Here is a 19,700-nt window from a genome sequence, read left to right on the forward strand (position 1 = left end):
TGTATCTGGACTTATTTCCCTATCAGACTGTATCCTTTAAGAAGATTATGCATTTTATTCATTTTTATAACCCCAATACCATGCATGTCAATGGCTGTGATTTTCAAAAATACTTGTAAAATCACAGTGTAAAAAATATAAATTCTTACAGAAAAGACTAGAAAGAAGTGCATCAAAATGGATTTGTATTTTTACATTTAGCACATGTTACTCTTATAGTAATAAAGACAACTAATAAATTACTCTGAAAAGAAACAAGTGAATTCTTGAAATTTTTTTCATTGTTCCTTCTAATAGTTTTATCTGCTTCTCTTTGGTATTGATAGTAGTTTCTACACATATAGTTAGAGTTCATGCTCTATTTCTGTTTTGTAAAGGAAGGCTTTTATTTCTTTTTAAAAGATTTATTTATTTATTAGAGAGGGAGAGTAAGCAGGGGAGGAGTAGAGGGAAAGGGAGAACAAGAGAATCCCAGGCAGACTCCCCAATGAGTGCAGAGACCCACATGGGGCTCAGTCTCATGGCCCTGAGATCCTGATTTGAACTGCAACCAAGAGTCAGATGCTCACCTGATTAAATCACCCAGGTTTCCCTAGAGGAAGGCTTTTATAAACCAGTAGAACTCTTACTGAACTGTATAGAAAGTAGAAAATTTCCTTAAAACAAAAACATTACACTATTTTAAGAAAAACAATTATATAAAGCATAAACTCTACTTTTGTAGAAAAATCAGGAATTTAGACACATCATCTTTTTTTAACAGTACTTTTGTTAACTGACAGTTTTTCCTTTTATTAATGATTAGAAAAGTTATTTAGATTTTTAACCCTCTGTGATCTGAAATAGCTCTTTGCTTTTTTAGTGGTTCTAGAGAAACATTCTTTAGCAATTTTCAGAAATAAGTAAGTGAAACATATCTTAGAAATTGATATAATTTCATTTTAAATTTATTTCAGATTCAACAGAATTCAGCTTTGTTTATTTTCAGGTTTAAATCATTTTATCTTGAGACTATACCTGAGAATATGGTCTTCTTCCCCATCTTCCTGCCCTAGACCCGCAATGACTGCTCTCTTCCTAGACTTAGAAAGAATCAAGAACTCAGACATCTGTTAAAATGACCACAGTGTACTTTATTTAATGATTTTGGTACCTTGTGTTGCAATAAAATAAAAAAAAAATCTACAAAATCCAAATATATAAAATTTCAAGTTTTTTTTTAAAGTTTTACAAGAAAAAATCATGTAACCAAGGAAATTTGTTCATTATGAAGCACTACTTTCCACTTCATTTCATCACAAATTGCAACTTACTTAACAGACCAAAATAACTATGGTATTATAGTACATCAAATACTCCACACACTGTGCTTTCAACTAGAGCACATGGGACCATGGCCTGAGACGGCGGCCTCCAGCCAATAAAGACACTCTTACAATCTGAACGCTAAAGGAATGTTTGGATACATGGAGTTTGAATATATATATTTACAGGAAAGAAAAAAATTAATAACTAGTTTAATTCTTCATTTCAAATAAAATTCCAAATACATTTGTACAATGTTTACAAAGTAAAAGCACAAGAAATGCCAAGGTTATCATTCGGGTCCAGGCACTGTGCTCGTACTGGGGGAAATGTCTACACCGTTCCCTAAACACACACGTTCGGTCTCTCAGACCTTCTGGAATGGTCATGGGAGAGAGAAGCACAGGAATGGCAATTTTGCACAATCAGAATGTCATGCAGAGTTGAAAACAGGGAACTGAGAAATGATTGGTCCATTCTCTTGTTTGATGTTCATCTGCCACCTGTTACATTTTCTTTTCAGAGATAGATTTAGAACAAACAAAAAAAATTGAACAGGGAGAGGAGCACAAAATTTTTAAGGCAAATTAAGCAAATATAGAGCAGCTTCTCTTCGTGTTACGTGGAAACGAGATTTTACCCCAATCGAACTTAGAAACAAACAAAATTAAGAACAACCTCCTGAGGTTGGGTTTCTTATATCATATACAAATTTTTGAAAATTGCTTTGCACCAAGTATCCTTTTGAAATTTTAAATGAAAAACTTGTTGGTTACAAAGTGCATGATTTCATATTTCTAAATAAAAGAACGGTAGCTGAGGTAGTTAGATGTGAAAATTAGTTACTTAAAATAACTGCAGAATGAAGAACAAATGTCAGTAGCAAAAATCCTTGCCATTTGGAAGCAGTTTTATATTGTGCAATGATTTAATGCTGAGCAAAATGCTCTTTTTTTTTTAAACTAGATGTTATTAATGAAATCAGAATATTAAGTAGTATTTGTTTCCAATTTGCTAGGTAAGGTGTCACTACAGACAAAGTCTGTATTCCTGGTAGTTTTGTTTGTGACTCATGTTTTCACCATTTCTGCATTGAAGCTATAACATAAAATGGCATTACTTATCATTACTAGAAACTTCTGATCTAAACTGTAAAAAGAATTCAATAAAAACCAAGGAAAGAACCAACAGGAAAGATGATGTTGCTCATGCTTTACAACGTTTGTTTGTTTGTTTGTCTTAGCCCTAAATTCCATGTACTATTTGGTTTCAAAGGTGTGGTAACCTCTCGCTCCTTGGTTGCCCTCCTTGCTCTGAGAATGGGAAAAACCCAATTTGCATGTCTTACATCATCTTGTTTTCCGGGCTACTGAGCTGTCTGGTAACTGAGAAGAAAAGCAGAGACAGTTTAATAGAGGCAAGGTTCTTACCCAAGTCCCCTCTCCTCCTGCCACCTTCACTAAAGAGAAGCTTCAGGTGAGACATTCAATAAATAATTTGCTGAAAACATTTTTTAGCTATCTCATACCATCTAGATATGAAAGGAGCTTGGTGATAATAATATACCAGGGATAAGAGTGGGTATAAGTAAGTTGGCAGGCATTACTTTGGAGCAAAAGAGAATTTTCTATGTGTTTTCTGCCACATGTTATGAGATAGAATTAATTAGAAGTAATAAAAGTTGACAACTGCATTTATGAAGCATCACATACATGATAATTACATATTGGTTGGCCCATGACAGCATAGTCACATGTATCTTTGCTAAAAATTTGTTTCCTTATTAAGTCTACTATTTTCAGGGAAGACTGGCCAGTTTCATGTGGGCTTTCCAGACTTAAGGGTCAATATAGGGGGCTCAAATTTCCCTTTTCCCAGTAATTAGATGTATAGTTTCTGTCTAATAGCATGTTGTCTCCACCTGTTTTTTCATCTCTTTGGTGAATAATTTCATTTCTATCATTTCAAAGAGCTGTTCAGTTCTACTACTTTTAGACTCTGTTTTGTGCCGTTGTTGTAAAACCTCCCAATTATGAGTTATCCCCACTGCACCTGGCCAACCCCCCTCAGAGGCTGCCACACCTCTTCTTATTTGCATACCCCTGAATCTAGTGCAGTTAACTTCAGTTTTCTTGCACAAAAATAATAGAAAGACATGTATATTTCCCTTTGAAAACAAGGATATTCTGCTGCACTTTTGGTTTGAAAAATATTGATGCTTGGGACTGGGAAAAAAGATCAGAGAAATTCAAATTATCTTGACTCACTATTCTCATATTTTGAGTCTGAAAAATGGTATTTATCTTAAGTCTGATGTGGCAACATAAACATTTTTTTAATGGATCAGATAATTGCCTAGGTTAAATTCATGCTTCAGAAAATTTAATTCCATGCATTAGAAATGTTTCACCAATCTGAAATTTTAAGCTATATACCAGAAACTAGATTTTAGAATCCAGAAGAGATTATGTTGAATGTGTACGTTATGTTATCTCCAGGCACAACATGATTTTAAACCCACTTAACAAGATAAACTTTCTGAAACCTTAGTTCATATTTTTAAAAGCATGCATTTTTTTTTGGCAAAAGAATATAATTATTAACTAAGGGCACAATGACAATATTTATGTACATAACTTTCTCCCGTGAAGTCACATCTTTCAAACACTACCTGAATGGTTAGTATAGTTCCATGGTTGTATTCCTACTTTACAATATTGCCTCCATGACTCAAAAATGACAAATATTTATAACCCCAAATTATGTTATTTAGCACTAGTTCTTACCAGGACTAAATATTTAAGTAAGAAAAAGCATTTACTTTTGGGAGAAGTTGTATAGGATTTTCCCTATGGTTGTTTTCCCACCATTTCCTTTGTTCTATAGTTGTACACTCAGATCTATGCATGTGTAAGTATACTTGTAAATCACTATATAGAAGCCCTTGTGTAAACACTTCTCTGAAAAATTTAAAATTTATTTATAATCTGAAAATAAACCAACTCAGAAGTTCCAGGAAGAAATAAGGCTTCACATTCTTTTATTGGGTTGCAAAGGGAGAGATGTACCATCTTAGGGATGAAAAAGAATGTCACCGTAAACAACAAAATCTAATCCCAATAATATCTATTAAAAATGTTCCCTCCTGGTAGCGGATTCCAGAACACCCCTTGGCAATCATTAGTCCTGAACTCAGGTATTGTGCAGGCATTCTGGAAAATGCAAGTTGGGATCAGGCATGTGAATCAGGGATTAGGCATCAGAAGGAGCCCAGTCCTCTGGATATATTTAATAAATATTTAGCAAAATGCAGTTTGGCTAAGAGGAAAATTGCCATTCTATATGAAGCTTCTCAATGTTTGTATGAAAGGAGTTCATTTTTCTCATTAAAAAGCTGATAATTTAAAAAAAAAAAAAGTTCTCTATAGACCTTTGAAGAAAAGGTTTCACTTCTGTGAAGTGACCATGAATAATCATACTCTCTGCCTTGGTGACTTATTGCTGTCGTGTTGCTAGACTGTCTCCACCCCCCCACCCCACAGCCTTTTCAGGGCTGCACACAGGCCTCCTTTGTGTTGATGCTAGTTTTCAAGTGTCAAAGCACTTTATCAACTTAGTTCATCTTCACAACACCACTATGAGGTAGGTAGATAAAGATTCTCTCTCTTTTACATATGGAACAAAAGAGGCTGAAGAGGAGTTTCTGAGGCTGAAGTGACCAACCAGGAATGAGGACTCCAGTGACTCAGCTTCCAGGCCCCTGTGTTTCCACTGGTGGACCTGGGCCCCTCCATGTTCTTGTCTCCAGAAAGGAACAGACTTCATAGTGTAAAAAGATACTGCTTCAGAGAATATATTTCAGTATATTTAAAAAAGTCATTATATTCAACACAGGGATTTTTAGCTTTCTACTAAACCATTAATTCTATTCAATTACTACATAATAAAAGATAACTGAAACAAAGTTATTGATGTTTTTTGTAGTTGCCAACTGATTGTTCCCTCTTCATTGCCAGCTGACTGAAACATTGAACTAAATATCCTGTCGGTAACATGAAGGTACAAAGATTTCTAAGAGGATTGAGTGAAGTAGAAATCTCAAGGAAAAAGGAAAGCGGAGCCAAATCAGGTTGGTATGTACATCTGTGACAGGAACTAGCAGCTCTCTTGGCCTGGAAGGCTTTCACAGGTGTGGGACTAGCAAACCGTCCAAAGGAGCATCCAAAGAGCACCCAGAGGAGCATGGACAAAACACAGTTAGCACAGAGCAGTGACACCTAGCGGCCAAAAGCCCTTGCTACACAAGGTGGAGCACCCATTTTGATTTCAGGGAAACTTCTGCAACTAATGGGAGGAGGGAGCCAACAAGGATGAGGACAACTTACCCCATGAAGTCATTCTAAGTTGGCGCTGAAATGGAGAATTTGACACAATCAAAACACTACCTAAGAATGTACAAAACAAATATTTAGATTTTCTCCGGAAATCCTCTCATGACCTTTGCATAGCTGCATACCTTCTGTGTGCCTGCTTACAGTTAATGCCTCAGAGTGAGTTCTGCAGCATAAGCTCACAGAAAATAAAATCAGTCTGAATAACTTGCCTGCGTTTCTCTCCGGCTTCAGAACAGTAAATGGGGTAAGCACACGATTTGAGGAAATACACTCACCAATCCAGAGCCCAATCAGATGAAACAAGGAAGAAAATGTCCATAGATAATCACAAATACAAGAGTCGCGTGACTATCGCAACCTCCTTCTTTCCGGAAAGTGAACTTCCCTTTGATGACATTTTCTCGTTTCCATGATTACAAAGGAAACACTAAGGTTCCAATATGTATAACCAGAGAGTCCTTGACAATCAAAAGGACATCAACAAACCAAACAACAACAACAACAACAACAACAAAAATAAAACCAAAAAACGCTTTTACTTCTATCAACACCAAAACATGCACCATAAAATAACTGCATTGAGTCATTTACATTATTTTTCTGCTTGAAAGATATAATCCTTAAAATGAAAACTTCCTATTTGAAGAATAAAAAGTTAACAAACTTGCATTTCTCTTGAACAGTTCTGTCAAGTAGACTTTGGGAACAATGAAGATTATGTGAAGAACAGGGGGGCAATTATAGAATGAGAAAGGATGGAAAGGAACGGAATAAAAAGTTTCCTTGGCAGGAAGAAGCAGAGTGGCAGGCCTCCAAAACGGTCTTTCTGAAGGAGGTCTGTGCCATAATCACATCTAAATACCCCTGGGACAACCTCCCAAACCTCTTCCATTCACGTGTTTGCCAAAAGTAAATAAAAATCAAATAGCATTTGCTCTGCATTATTTATTCCTCTTTGCACAACAAAGAGATTTTGAGCAGCAGAATATCACCAGCAATAGATTACTGCACGAGAAAGTTAAATCTCATTACCTACAACACCTGAGCATTTTCTGTCTATCTAGACAACACCAGACAACCAGATGAAAAATTCTATCATTCAAACACATGGATTTTCCTAAGTATTCAAATGTTTGATGTCACAAAGACCAAATTTACTGCTTGAGTGACTTACTTCTTCACTTTTCATTAGATATTTGCTTTCATGTGTACAGTCTTTATTTTTTAACAATGCCATAGTGTCTACTTCAGTTTAGTTGAAGATGGTTCAGCGATCATTTGGAAAATTCAGATGTTGAAAGCCCTAAGTAAAAAGAAACTTACTCATGAGAAAAAAGAAAAAAATCAGAGCTTTAGGGCTATCAGCACTCTAGTGGTTTCATGGATGGTGAAAAATTACTCAACTGTCCACTTTTTTTTTTCACTTCCATTATTCTAAAGGTCATTCTCAAAAAATTATTTTTTTTCCAAATTGGGGATAGATACACAGACCTAGGACATGTAAACCTGGTTTAGTGAATTTGAACACAGAGGCTATCATGATGTCATGATATATTTACAATGGGATGATGAGTAAGGCCATAGTAACCCTGAATCTGGTTGCTGTTGAAAAGGAGGGCTAATTCAGTGGTTCATGTTCTACAAGCAAGAATACTTACGATACCTTTAAATATCTCATCTTGTAGTCCATCAGAAGTTCTTGGCATGCAGAGCTAGCTAGCAGCATAGGGGCCAATGACCAAGGAGAGCTGTTTCCTTAAAGACAGAGTTAGTCTCAGACATGAAGGCCCTGATATCTTCTCTGTCTTCTGCCTTGGCCCTTCATATATGGATGTATCTATCCTCATAGTTAGGGAATGGCAGGGGCTACTTTGAACCTCTGCTCTATAAAAAGGCAGATATTCCTGATGAGCAACTGGTAGACATCCTCTTCAATCACCTTCTGTCCCAACACAGCTTATAGCCTCTCACTCATGAGCCGTGCTTAAGAGGATTGTTTATTGCCCCTGCGTCCCCACAGTCAACCAGCTCATTGTATGTTACAGAGTGTCTTTGTGCCCATTCTGGCTTTGGAGTTCAGGAAATTAAATTTTTCTTCAACTTATTAGTTTTCATTGCCTTGCAATTGAAAATAAATTACATGGTAGTAGGCCAGTTTTTGCCATTAAATTTCAGTGCTGGTGCCAAGAGTTAGTTCTGAAAAATGACTTTGACAGAATAGAGTATGCAGCACAATACTGACACTTCTAACTGGGACTACCATTCAGTAGCTCTCAAATCACTAAGATGGTCACTTAGCAAGGAGAAACGTCTTTGAAACCCAAGAAAAAGGATCCCTGCTTCTTTTCTAAAATTTTTCTGCTAGGTTGCTCTTTGGATAACCCTGATGACTTTCACTCATTGATCTAGGGTTCACTCCTGAAATTGTTCTACTAGAAGGTTAGACAGAAACTTTATAAAAACATAGGGAAGGCTGATACTTGCAAACTCTGAGACAATGATGTGAAAGTATATTCATTCTTATCTTGCAACTCAAATCTTTCTTGGAAAACAGAGAAGCAAGTGGGAAAGAACCATGATTTTTTCAAATTATGAGACTATTAGTTTACTTTGAAACAAACATTTAGGCAATAAGAATCTCTACTTGATCTCAGAGTTTGTAACTGATGTTTGGTCAGGACTCAGAAACAACAGGAGGGCCAATACCGTAAACTTAGGTACCTCAGTTTGAAACCGGCAATGTCACCACCCAATTGTAGAAGGTTAATTGCAGGAAGGCGGGAATCAAATTACTTAACAGTTACATCCGTGCAGATTTTACCTCTGAAATGGAATTACAGATTCAATTTTCATAAATTTGTTATTACAATGCTGACAACAGTACTCTCAAGAAACCAAGTGAGGGCAGCCTCGGTACTCAGACAGATCAATCATTAAAGAGATAACAATGACTTTTTTTTTTTTTCATTTCCAAACAAGTAGATTTGTATTCATTTAAGGATTCTCCATGACCCAGTACCTATTCTCTGAGCTATGCAAGCCCCAGGAATCCATTGACACTTTTTTTCTTTCAAAGCAGCGCTTACTGTCAAAAACAAATGAAGTAGATGAATATTCATTGCATGAATGATGAGGAAGCAGGTAGCACGAATTCATTAGTGCTCTACTTCACAGAGGTCTTTCTCTTCAGGCCTGGGTACAGCTCAGCACGGAACGAGGGCTCCTTCCCACTAACTGATTAATTTTCCCTCGCGGTAGCTTGGCTACAATATTACAAGTCAAGAATTTGCAAGATTAAAGGGTCTGTTGCATTAATTAACGCAAATCACCTTCAGTAAAGCTTGACAAGTTCCAAGATGTTTCTGTAAAAAAAAGAAGGGAATCGATACCATCAGCAACGTACATCTTTGTGACAGTCGAGGCTCACATTTCTGAGTGACTGGCTTGTCCCCGTTCCCTTTCCTCACGGCACTAGAGAGATTTATTCCTCTTCCCAGGGCACCAAGCCTCTGATTCAGACCAAGGCAAAGGCTACACTCCAGGATTTCAGAATATATTTCAGCAATCCATTTCCTTTTCTATGTACAATACATTAGAAAGGTTAATAAGGAAAGTTGAATATTTGAGTTCTTTGAAAGAGGGATATAAAACGACAATTATTTGACTAGCCGACAAATCTCCTTTGGTTACAGGATGGTGTGCTCTTGCTCCCTGTTTCAATAGAATAAGAACTCACAGTGGGGCCCACAGAAAGACCAGGTCAAAGGTTAATTGCTAACTTAACGTAACAGAACCCGACTCACTCATTTTCCAGAATCACAATGGACTGAAATGCTGATGTCAATTAAGACAACGTTTTACTGGTTTGTAATCAAAATAGGAATTTCACACAATGATAGAAACCTGAACTATATTTTCAATCCACTCGGGGGTGATGTAGAACTTACTGATAAATGGATTAATTTGGAATAATAAGAGTGTTGAGTTGATACAACCCCATATCAGAATGCCACTAGAACAGTTAACTTAAATTAGCTCAAACACAACATCTCCATTTGTTAATATTTGTAGCACTTAAATGAAATAAGAATTTGATTAGTTCCATTTTAATGCAAATCAAGCAGAGAGAGGAGAGGGCCACTAGCTTCATCTGATAGATGGAAGTATAATAAAAACATGAAACTTTACATTTTTTGAAATTCTAATAACAGAGTTAGGTGACAGGTTTTAATAAGAACATAAGAAAACATTTTGTGTTGGTACTAGGCTGGTAATATTTACTTATCAAATTGATTAATTAGTTTTGACATTGATCTGTTTTATTATCATGATCTTTGCTCTGCAAACATCATATCAACAACTGTACTCTTCTTGGCTAGTGCAATGGCTAAAATAGCAGTAATCACAGTAATGAACTACTTATAGTGGCTTGAACTTAGAAGCCATGCCTCACACTTCCCACCGTTATTACACCAACTGTTATATTGAGGCTTAACAGGACTCACCAAGGGATTCTTTGAATTATTATGCCTTATACAAATTTATCTTTTTTTTTTCTCTTTCCTTTTACTCCTTAGAGAACCTTTGGGTTTATGCATTCCCTGATCAGAATTATTTCACTTGGAGCAAATTAGTTATGCAAGTTAATAGTTACCTTGAAGCAATATACTTCCTGCATCTGTGGGGAGCCAACCACCTGGCCATATTGCAGGGAGAGACATGGTTGCGTATGTCAGGATGGTTAATGCGGTGAGTCTGGCTGTCCTGACTTCTGAATGTAATAGGCACAGTGTCGCTCTCCTGGGCATGGGAAGCATGGCTTTAGACCAACCTCTCAGGTTGTAGTAATGGAGGCTTAGTTCTGAAAATGTGTTATTCCTAAATAACTACTATGCTGGAAATATAGCATAGGTGCTAATGAAGGGTATTTCTTTGGAAGATCAGAGAAGTAGCCTATTAGAAAAGTCTTCAGACTCTTCCTCATTTCATGCCTCTTGTTAAAAGGGGTTCTCAGGAATATCTCCAAAGATTATTCAGTTATGATTGCTTCGAGTCAAGTGCTGTGTGCCAAAAAAGTATTTCAATTTCTTTTTGTTGCTTTGGGACCTTGATTTAAAAATGTCTAGTATTGAAGAGACATAAAAATAAATCATAAAATTACTTTTCTCTTTATAGACAGTCAACCATTGTCATCTTATCTTTATATGTATATCATGATCTTATGTTTGTCATTGTGTGTGGCCATTGTTTATTATGAAGCTTCCATAATATAATATTAGAAAAGCTATGTTACTTTTTTGCTCTAGTATGGAATGAAATGTAGATATTACAAATAGAAGCTGTGTAATAGAGCAAAAGGAGTTGAAGTCTGAAGACTCTATTCTGCTACTAATAATCAAGGTAGAAGTGAGAGACTCTTTCTGCACTTGGCTGTGTTTTGCCTGGCAGTGTTAGTCCTGAGTCCTGTGGGTGATGCTTACGGAACAGATGAGTGAAGGAATCCTGATTACAAAAACTACCTGATCTCTTTGGATCTTGGTAGTCTTATCCATAAAAGAATGTGTTGAAGTAACACTTAGATCTCTTTTAGATGCTACTGTCTATAAAAATTAGCGACTTCTAATTCAACTTATCTTCATCAAGATCTGCTTAAATCTTATCAAAGTAGGAAGAGAGAAGATTTTGTATTTTTCATACATTAAAGTCAGACTGATCACTGTATATTTTTCTAATATAAACACCAAGGTTGAGAAAATTTGGGGTTTATTACTGGCTATTTGTTTAGAAACAATTCATTCAACATCACACACAACTTTCTATACAATGTCATCAAATGGGTTTTGATTGTCATCCTGTAGAACTCAGGCATATTACATCAAAAGTGAGCTGGGAAAGGACACATCAGTCATTTTATAATCAATTCGACAAATATTTGGTAAATGTTTGCTTTATTCTTTACACCTAACCTTTCAATCTTAGCTAAGATTCCTCAATTTATATGATGGGTCAAGCTAATGGTATAATAATCCTTTTAAATATTAAATTTTATGAACTGCAAGACATAAAATTTAGAGAAAAATCATGGCAATGGGATAGAATAATGTCACTTCAAATGTTTGTTCATCTATCTTTCCTCCCTCCTCCCTGCCTTCCTTCCTCTATCTCTTTCTCTGTCTCTCTCCGTCCCAGCGTCTAAGTAAGTACTGGAATTTGGTTATTTTTCCATGTGCCTGATTGGATGCCAGTATAGCACATGAATAGAATACAAGAGAAGAACCATCTGGTTAATTTATATTTATCTCTTACTTGAGTGTAGATTAGGGCCATGGAGGAGGTCAGTTGTCCAGAATGGAAGGATAGCACATATCTACCTACTGTGAATTAGGGAGTGGCAGTAAAATTCAATTACAAGTGATAGCAATTTCCATTTCTCATCACTGATTCTTATTTTTAACTTTTCATCTCGGAAGACATATTTGACTTTAAATGCAATTTGCTCTGGAAAATTTCATCATCAGACCATGATTTTATTTCTCCTGAAAACTTGCCAAATCAGAAATTGATGTTGGTGGGAAAATATTCCTGGGTCTTCTAGAAAAATTTGCAGTTGTTAAAAGTTGTTATAAGTTGTTCAATTCTCAGCTCCACTATTTCCTCGTTGTGGAACCTCTGGCGATTTGTTTAGCATCTCTGAGATTAGGTTTTGTCATCTGTATGTGGTACTTAACTCGTAGATGGTTGTGAGGACTTAAAGAGATCATATAGGTTAAGTTCTATAGCCCAGCACTGAGCATATGGTAAGTTCCTAGTCATGGTAAATTACCATCAATATGGGGAACTGAACTACAAGAAAATCTAAGGGTAAAAAAATAACCAAAGAAAAAATTTGAGTTTGTCAGTATTTTTGACATATTTGTCAGTATACTATTTGCGAGTAAAATATTTTAGCAAAACAATGAGGCATTTCAAGGACATGAAACCATTCCTTACTGAGCAGAACATAGACCACAAAAGTTGACTGGAGTTTTTTTACGTTTTGGGTTTAGATCACTGCATGCCATGTAACAAGAGTCTGATTTCTTTTCTTATGGGATCTAGAAAAAGAGCTTCAAATGGATGATCAAACAACATGATACCTTAAACACTCAAGGGAGCATTTCCGAACCCCTCATTTCTGTGGGCAAATGGCTGCTTGCCATTTCTTCCACTTGGCTTTCTGCTGTGAGCACAGAGGCTGTGTTCGAGCTAGCCTAATTGCTACAATTAACAAAATTAAATGGCTCATTGTGTTTTTATACAATTCCACCCACATTTTTGAGGAGTTTTCCTGTTGAATGAGTAATCCTACTGTTGAGACTATTGATCGCAGGCCCAAATGGAGTCTTTCTGTATGCCCATTTCTAGGATAGCAACTGGACCAGACATAGATCCAGAAAGAAAGCTCTGTGGTGGACAGTGCAGCCTGCTTGAGTGATCAGGGGAGATTCAACCCAACCTCTGAGATCACTTCACAGCCTGAGACAGGCCAGGGCCAGAGACTTGGAAATGGAGGTATGGTGCAGGGGGTGAGTAGGCGGTAAAAGGAAATGGTCCTTCCTCAGCCATGTTGAAATGCCTTAGCTTCAGATGGGGAAGAAGGGTGCTATGAGTCACAAGCTGGCTAGAAGTAATAATTTTGATTGTTTTAGAAGTGACACTGGACTGTTGAAGATAAATGAACATGAGTTGATCTGCATCCATCACTGAGTTTATAGGAACAACTACCTCAGATCAGCTGTGTTTTAACCATGGACTTCAAGCATCCTCTGAGCTCTATTTCTGAAAGACAGTCTGAGCTATTTTTAAAAAGGCTTTAAGGAATTCTCCTTAGAAACATAAAAATGCAGACATCTCATCCAAACTTTATACAGAGACAGTAATGGCTAATGGCAAAGATGTATGCAAGTGCAGGGGAGCATATATTTAGTCTAGAAAATGGTTCATTAAAAAAAAAATGGATCCTTGTCTAAACAGTGTGGGAGAACCTATTCCACTCAATGGCATTTGGTACATTGAAAGGCGAACATGTAGCCTTACACAATCCTGCTAAGAACACAAGAGTTTTTCTTGGCTTGATTCAACCAGTTGGAAGAAACCTAAATGATTCAAAACTATCCTATTCAACTGTTTAAAAGATGAAAATTTTAGGAGTTATTCAGGTTATTTAAGCTCAAAGTGCTAAGTTGCATCTAGGTATTTCCCATCTTATAAGTATGTGGATGTCTTATAGACATTGACTGTAAGCTTGGGCTGAAAAGGAGGAGAAAAAAGCTTTTCCACTTAAATTCTTGTGTCGGTAACATACCAGTTAATATGCATGGAAGGGCAGTATATACTTCATCTTTTTCATCTCTGTTCCTTTAGTTGTGTGTGTGTGTATATATATGTAAAATATATATGTGTATTATATATACATACATAACATATATGCATGTCACAATATTTTAAAAAACAGTCATTGAGATTTCAATGATTCCCATTCAATTTTAAGTAGTCAGTGCTATCACCTCATTTATTCATTGGGCAAACTAGATTGTGCATTTAGGAATTAAGCATACATACGTCATTATACATTTATCTTCGGGTTATCTTTGTATTTTATTGTGCTATTTTATTGTGTATTTTATTGTGCTAATACTTGAATTGCGTGTTCTTGCCAAGTCAGTAAGAAATCTATTTCATTTGCTGGGTTCGTGGCATTATCATAAGTGGATAGTAACTGAGTGACTGCAAAGTCAGTGTTATCTAATGAGACAGCACATAGTTAAGTAGGACAATGTTAATGGCCAAGAGAATTTAAAGTACAGTCATTATGGGGGAACCAAACTTTGATTTACAAAGAAAAAATTTTTTTTCCTCCACACAAATACTTAAAAATCTCAGTATGGTTAAATATATATGTTCTTTAAGCTTAAATATGGTTTCATTTCAAAATGCTAATTTGAAAGTGAAAAAAAAATGTTTAACATTTTCTGTCAGAAAATTTTATGGTCCTGTGCAAAAAGTGAGTGCTAACAGCAGGACCCTCTCCTCCCCCTCAGAGAATCCAAGTAGACTCAGGCATGGGAGGTTGGGTCCCACAGAGGAAGAATCCAGCATTTCCAATCTATATGTTAACCATAGCATGTTCTTTTTGGATTTTCCGGTTACTGTCTGTGAAGGGTTTCATAGCAGATTGAAAATGAAATCTCAGGAAGAACTAAAACACAAAGACAAAAATCAAACTTTGTTCCTTTGTACATTGACAATATCTTTTTAAATCCTAATACTTTAAACTCTCTGTTATCTGTGTACCTAGAAACTAATAACGGTTCTCATCACCACATCATCTGAGGACAATGAAGTGATTTTCTGAATCATGGAAAGAAGATTAGGTCACGATTTTCCTCAGAAGTAAATGTTCTTTTTGGTTCTTATAATCTTGAGAAAGTTTGGAATTTATGGTGGAAATGTCATTTCCTTAGCAAGAATTTTTGACTAACTGAAACACCAGTCTTCAAGTATGTTGGATAACAGAGTATTCACAGTATTTGGGAAATCACTGAGAAATGCAAACGTCTTAGACCCTCCTAACTGTATTCTTACCTCCAAGACAACGCGCAGAACATTATTGTTTATTCATACAGCACTCATTTCCATTCTTCACATGTTAAATGAGGGATCAAATTGAGAAATAACTCAGGACTTACATGATTGAGGCATGGTGGGGCCTGCTGAGTTTGTGTTGATCGATCACTCTATCTGTAATCTGGTATTTACTCATGGAATCAAAGGTATAGTTCAACTGAGCCATTCAATTTCCAAAGATCATCAATTAAAAGTTTTCTTGGAAATAAGGAAGCTAATAACTCATGGTCCTGCACAAAAGTGAAGAATTTTTGCCAATATAATAATTTTTTTCCTTCTACAATGGGGGTGCAATGTTTTCACCAACTGCGGACAAGAAGAGCGTCTTCCTGGGCCTCTACTGGCGACTAGGTAATCTTTTCACATCCGAACAAGAGGTTATTATTTTTTAGTGGAAATCTTGCTTGGAGGATCAAATCATGGAGTACTAGGAAAATATGTCTACTGATTAAAAAAAAAAAAACAGCTATTTTTAAAATATTGCTCTGGGGCTTTGTACCAAAGGAAGTCATAGGTTGAGCCCTCTGCCATTTCCTGTGGATGTGACGGGGACAGCAGTCTCTATGACATACCCACTACAGCAGGTGGCTATTGAACATGACTAATTTAAGTGAATTGTACAGTCCAAATAACCGAATAATTAAGCTAAACGGACTTTTTCTCTTCTCTCCCTCTCTCTCATCATTTTTTTTTTTTTTTTTTTTTTTTTTTTTAGTGACTTGACTAATAGTTAATATATAAGTTGGGTTAATATAAAACCAGGGAAGGAAGTTTAAGACATCTTCCACTGTGGTCAGATTTGTGAGAATGGATGGATGAAAGTAATCATTTATAGCTTTTACATCCTGGGAAACATTGGCCAGTCTTGACAAGCCCTTTCTAGTTAAGCTGATTCTCTTGTCACCTGATATTCTGATAGCACCCCTGGCCAGGTTCCTGGGGGCACCAACATTGCAAAATTGGGTGATCTTGCAAGACACAAGCGTTCTTAATGTGCTGAGGCAGGCTGACGAAATTTGTGGATCAGTTTCTGACATCCCAAGTAATTATGATGCTTAAAGTATTTTAAACAATTCCAGGTCTATAAAAAAAGTGATGATGCCTATATGTATACCCTATATTTTTATTACAAAAATATTGAAATAATCCATGAGTTATTCCACTCTGCACCAACTATAAAAAAATACTATCAAAGTTTGACCGGCACTTTTAATGCAACAAAAAGCACCATGACCGAGGACACTGGGAACAGAAAGCAGGGAACGTTTACTTGCTGTACGGAGGTATTTAAAACCCAGAAGTTTGTTGTAAGAGTGCGACTTTACAAATGGTTCAAATACAAATCTTAGCTGGATCTAGTGATAAGCCCTCAATCAGTTTGGAAGGTTTTCTCATAGCATATTCACTGCATTGTCTGCTTATACTTACTAAAAAGTGTCCCAAAGCCTCTAAAAGACACATCACTTTGACCTTGGATTGGGGGGGTTAGTCTGTACACAATGGGGAATGTGATGGTGTGCTCTCACGTCCACGTTTGGGGGGCTCATGCCGCTCGTTCTCCGGTGTTTGGGACTTCCACGTCAGTCCTGTGGTTGGATGCTGTTTGGCACTAGGAGGGTGTGGCATGGCATGCTCTGTAGACGTCACACAGAGCCACGCTTTTCTGTGTCTCAAAACACCCAGTTCAGCATGTTTCTCTCCTGCCGCTCTGCACCTCCTTGCCCCGGTGAACTGCGACAGGCTGGGAAGTCAGATGCTCGTTTTTGCCTTGTTTCCCTGCTTCCTCTTCATGTACTTATTAAATTTTTGCAACTGAATACTGAACCATGATTTTCATTTAATTTACATCATGAAATCACTGAGCTCCTTGGTCTTGTCGAAAGCCATAGATGTGCTGCATAGGATTTCTGTCAGAAAGGATGTTCTCAACTGAAATTTAAAATAAAAAACAAATCCTGAAATGTGTTGAAAATGAACCATTCCATTGATTTGAATACATATGTAAACGACAGTTGAGTTTGCTGTCCGTGGTAGGATTTGAACGCATGGTAGTGGTTTCCAAATGAGAATGGTCTATGAAATTCTTTTCTAAGTAGTACTATTTTTTGTTTTGTTTTGTGTTTTTCTGGAGTCTTGAAGGATATATTCTCTCTCTCTTTGTTTTTATATTCAGAATCAGAGCTTTGCATCTAGAAAAGAAATCATCTAAGCTATTTTGACAGAGGACTGGTGCCGTGTGTGTTAGCATGTGTGTGTATGTGTGTGTGTGTATGTGTGTATGTGATTGAGTATATTTTTATGCAAAGATCAGTTAACTCCATCAAAACACCCTATTGATTGGAGGCAATGTTTTCCGTGCTCATAGTACCCTCTGGTGGACACGCTAAAAGTGGGCAGGAGGGGCTGGTAGCAACAAGGAGTCCTACTGAGCAGGCACGGTTCGGTTCGGTTCTTTCCCTTCAGCTGCTCTTTTGAAAGGAGGCCAGCAGCAGGCGGTCAGCTGACGGAGGGTCCGACGAAGCACATTACAGCCCGTTGCCCTATTCTAGGACAGTTTCATTATTGCCATGGCCCTGCTGTTACCCCTTCACTGGAGGTTGTGGCTCCTCCGAGGCCTTCTATTTTATAAAGTGGTTTCATACTCCAACCGCTCCTGAATAAGGGCATCATCTTTGTACTGCAGCCTTGGAGGAGACGGGGAACATTCAAAGGCTAGAATGGCCTTTCGAAGGCTTCGGTCCAAAACGTGTCTCTCCCACGCCGGGTACCTATTCCTGAACAGGTCAATTTTAATGACAGATTCTTCAATCCGTGGTGGGCGAGAGGATGGTGTGGACGGGGCAGTGGGCCTCACCTGAAAGACAGGTACGCACCCATCCCGCTCTGCGAATTTCTGGTCGCGATCGCTGGCGACGCTGCGGTTGTTGGAGATGGACCGGAGTGTGCTCGTGGCCACTTCTGGAGGCAGAGTGAAGGCAGCGACTGGGTCCTCACAAGCACAACTTGGTGACTGCCCGAATCGGGGTCCATTGGGGTGAAAGAAGGCATAGTACATCAGCATAAAAACGACGCCAGTTAAAAAGCTGCTGAATACCACACACAGCGCTGGGATGGCAAACGCATCTGCAATCTGGGGAGCCTTGTAGAGGTACCAGAGGGCACTCAAGGCTGTATTTTCCAATAGGATCACAAAATAGTAAATGAAGAGCCTGCAGCGTGTCCTGCCTTCCTTGACGTTGAACCAGCTGAAGATGTAGATGATCCCCACCACCATGTCGAACACAATCTCTTCCCATTTGGTGATGCAGAATTCTGTCTCACAGTGGACGATCCAGAAGGTCATGATGCACCAGTGGAGGACGATGAAGATCCCAAAGTACAGCTGGAAAACCGAGGCAAAGAGGGCGAAGGTGATGACTCTGGCGGCAATGGTAAAGAAGTGCCAGCAGAACTGGATGACAACCGCCATGTAGCTGATAGGCTTCTTGTCATCTCGAGAGTCCCGGAGGGCCTTCTGGTAGGAGGCCAAGGCCCAAGCCAAAGACACAAGGGAGGCTGCTGCTGTGAAACCTACAAAGGCAAAAAGGAAGACATTCTGTCAAAAGTGAGATGCAGTACTGTCCCCTGAAAATAAGGCACGTGGTACTGGGGGCTTGGGACAGGCTAGCTGTGACCTCAGCAAAGCTCTTTATTTCTCGGAGTTCTAGCTCAGATGGGGTTCCTAGTGTCTGTCCTCTGTGGGCCCAACCATATGGAGAAGTCATAACATTAAGTGGGAATGCTGCTCATAGCACACATGGGGGTGTGGGATCAGGAAAGCAGGTGGGGGCTGAACTTTCCGTGTATATGGTGGAAATAGATAAACTTAGCAGGTGGTTTTGTGGAATTTGAAAACGACCATGAACTGGAGGTTGACACACTGGGTTGCTCTGTCAACTCTGTATGACGTTGGACAGTCGTTTAAACTGGTGTCCTCATTTAGAAAGGGGATGTTGTGCAAGGTTCCTGACAGCTTTGAGATTCTATGGATGAAAGAGATAAATAATCACCGGAAACACGAGGGGCTAGCTGGTTTACCTTTCTGCTTCTAAACAAGAATAAATGCACTTCATTCACAAGAGAAAGTTTATTCTTCTTACAAATAAGAACAGGAGGCCATAAAACCTCCTTGGCGATGTTTCTTGTCTTACCTGGGATGTAGTTTGTCCTGCTATAATCTGAACATAATTCTTCCTGCAGCTTTTGTCTGTTCCTTACTGCTCTTCCCTTAGAAGAAGGTCTGTCTGTACCATCACTCACCACTTACTCTTTTGTAGGGGAAGATTGTACTTCTAG

General features: G+C 37.9%; 1 protein-coding gene across 3 annotated transcripts in view; it reads right to left on the minus strand.

The window, feature by feature from the left end:
• Positions 1–1,118: 1,118 nt before the first annotated feature.
• The window catches only part of XKR4 (XK related 4), a 442,846-nt gene continuing 424,264 nt past the window's right edge, over positions 1,119–19,700 (minus strand). The window contains exons 3-5 of one of the 3 annotated variants that reach the window (XM_082719220.1): positions 15,428–18,935; positions 7,363–9,061; positions 1,119–6,157 (exon numbers count right to left, since the gene is read on the minus strand). In XM_082719220.1, the coding sequence (XP_082575346.1) occupies positions 17,989–18,935 (947 nt within the window). In that variant the 3' untranslated portion in view covers positions 1,119–6,157; positions 7,363–9,061; positions 15,428–17,988. Of the gene's footprint in view, positions 6,158–6,216; positions 9,062–15,427; positions 18,936–19,700 lie in introns of those variants that run through there. The other 2 variants (XM_082719219.1, XM_082719218.1) reach the window with 2 other exon arrangements.

Source organism: Mustela nivalis (genome assembly GCF_964662115.1).
Source record: "Mustela nivalis genome assembly, chromosome: 2".
Taxonomy (NCBI): Eukaryota; Metazoa; Chordata; class Mammalia; order Carnivora; family Mustelidae; genus Mustela; species Mustela nivalis.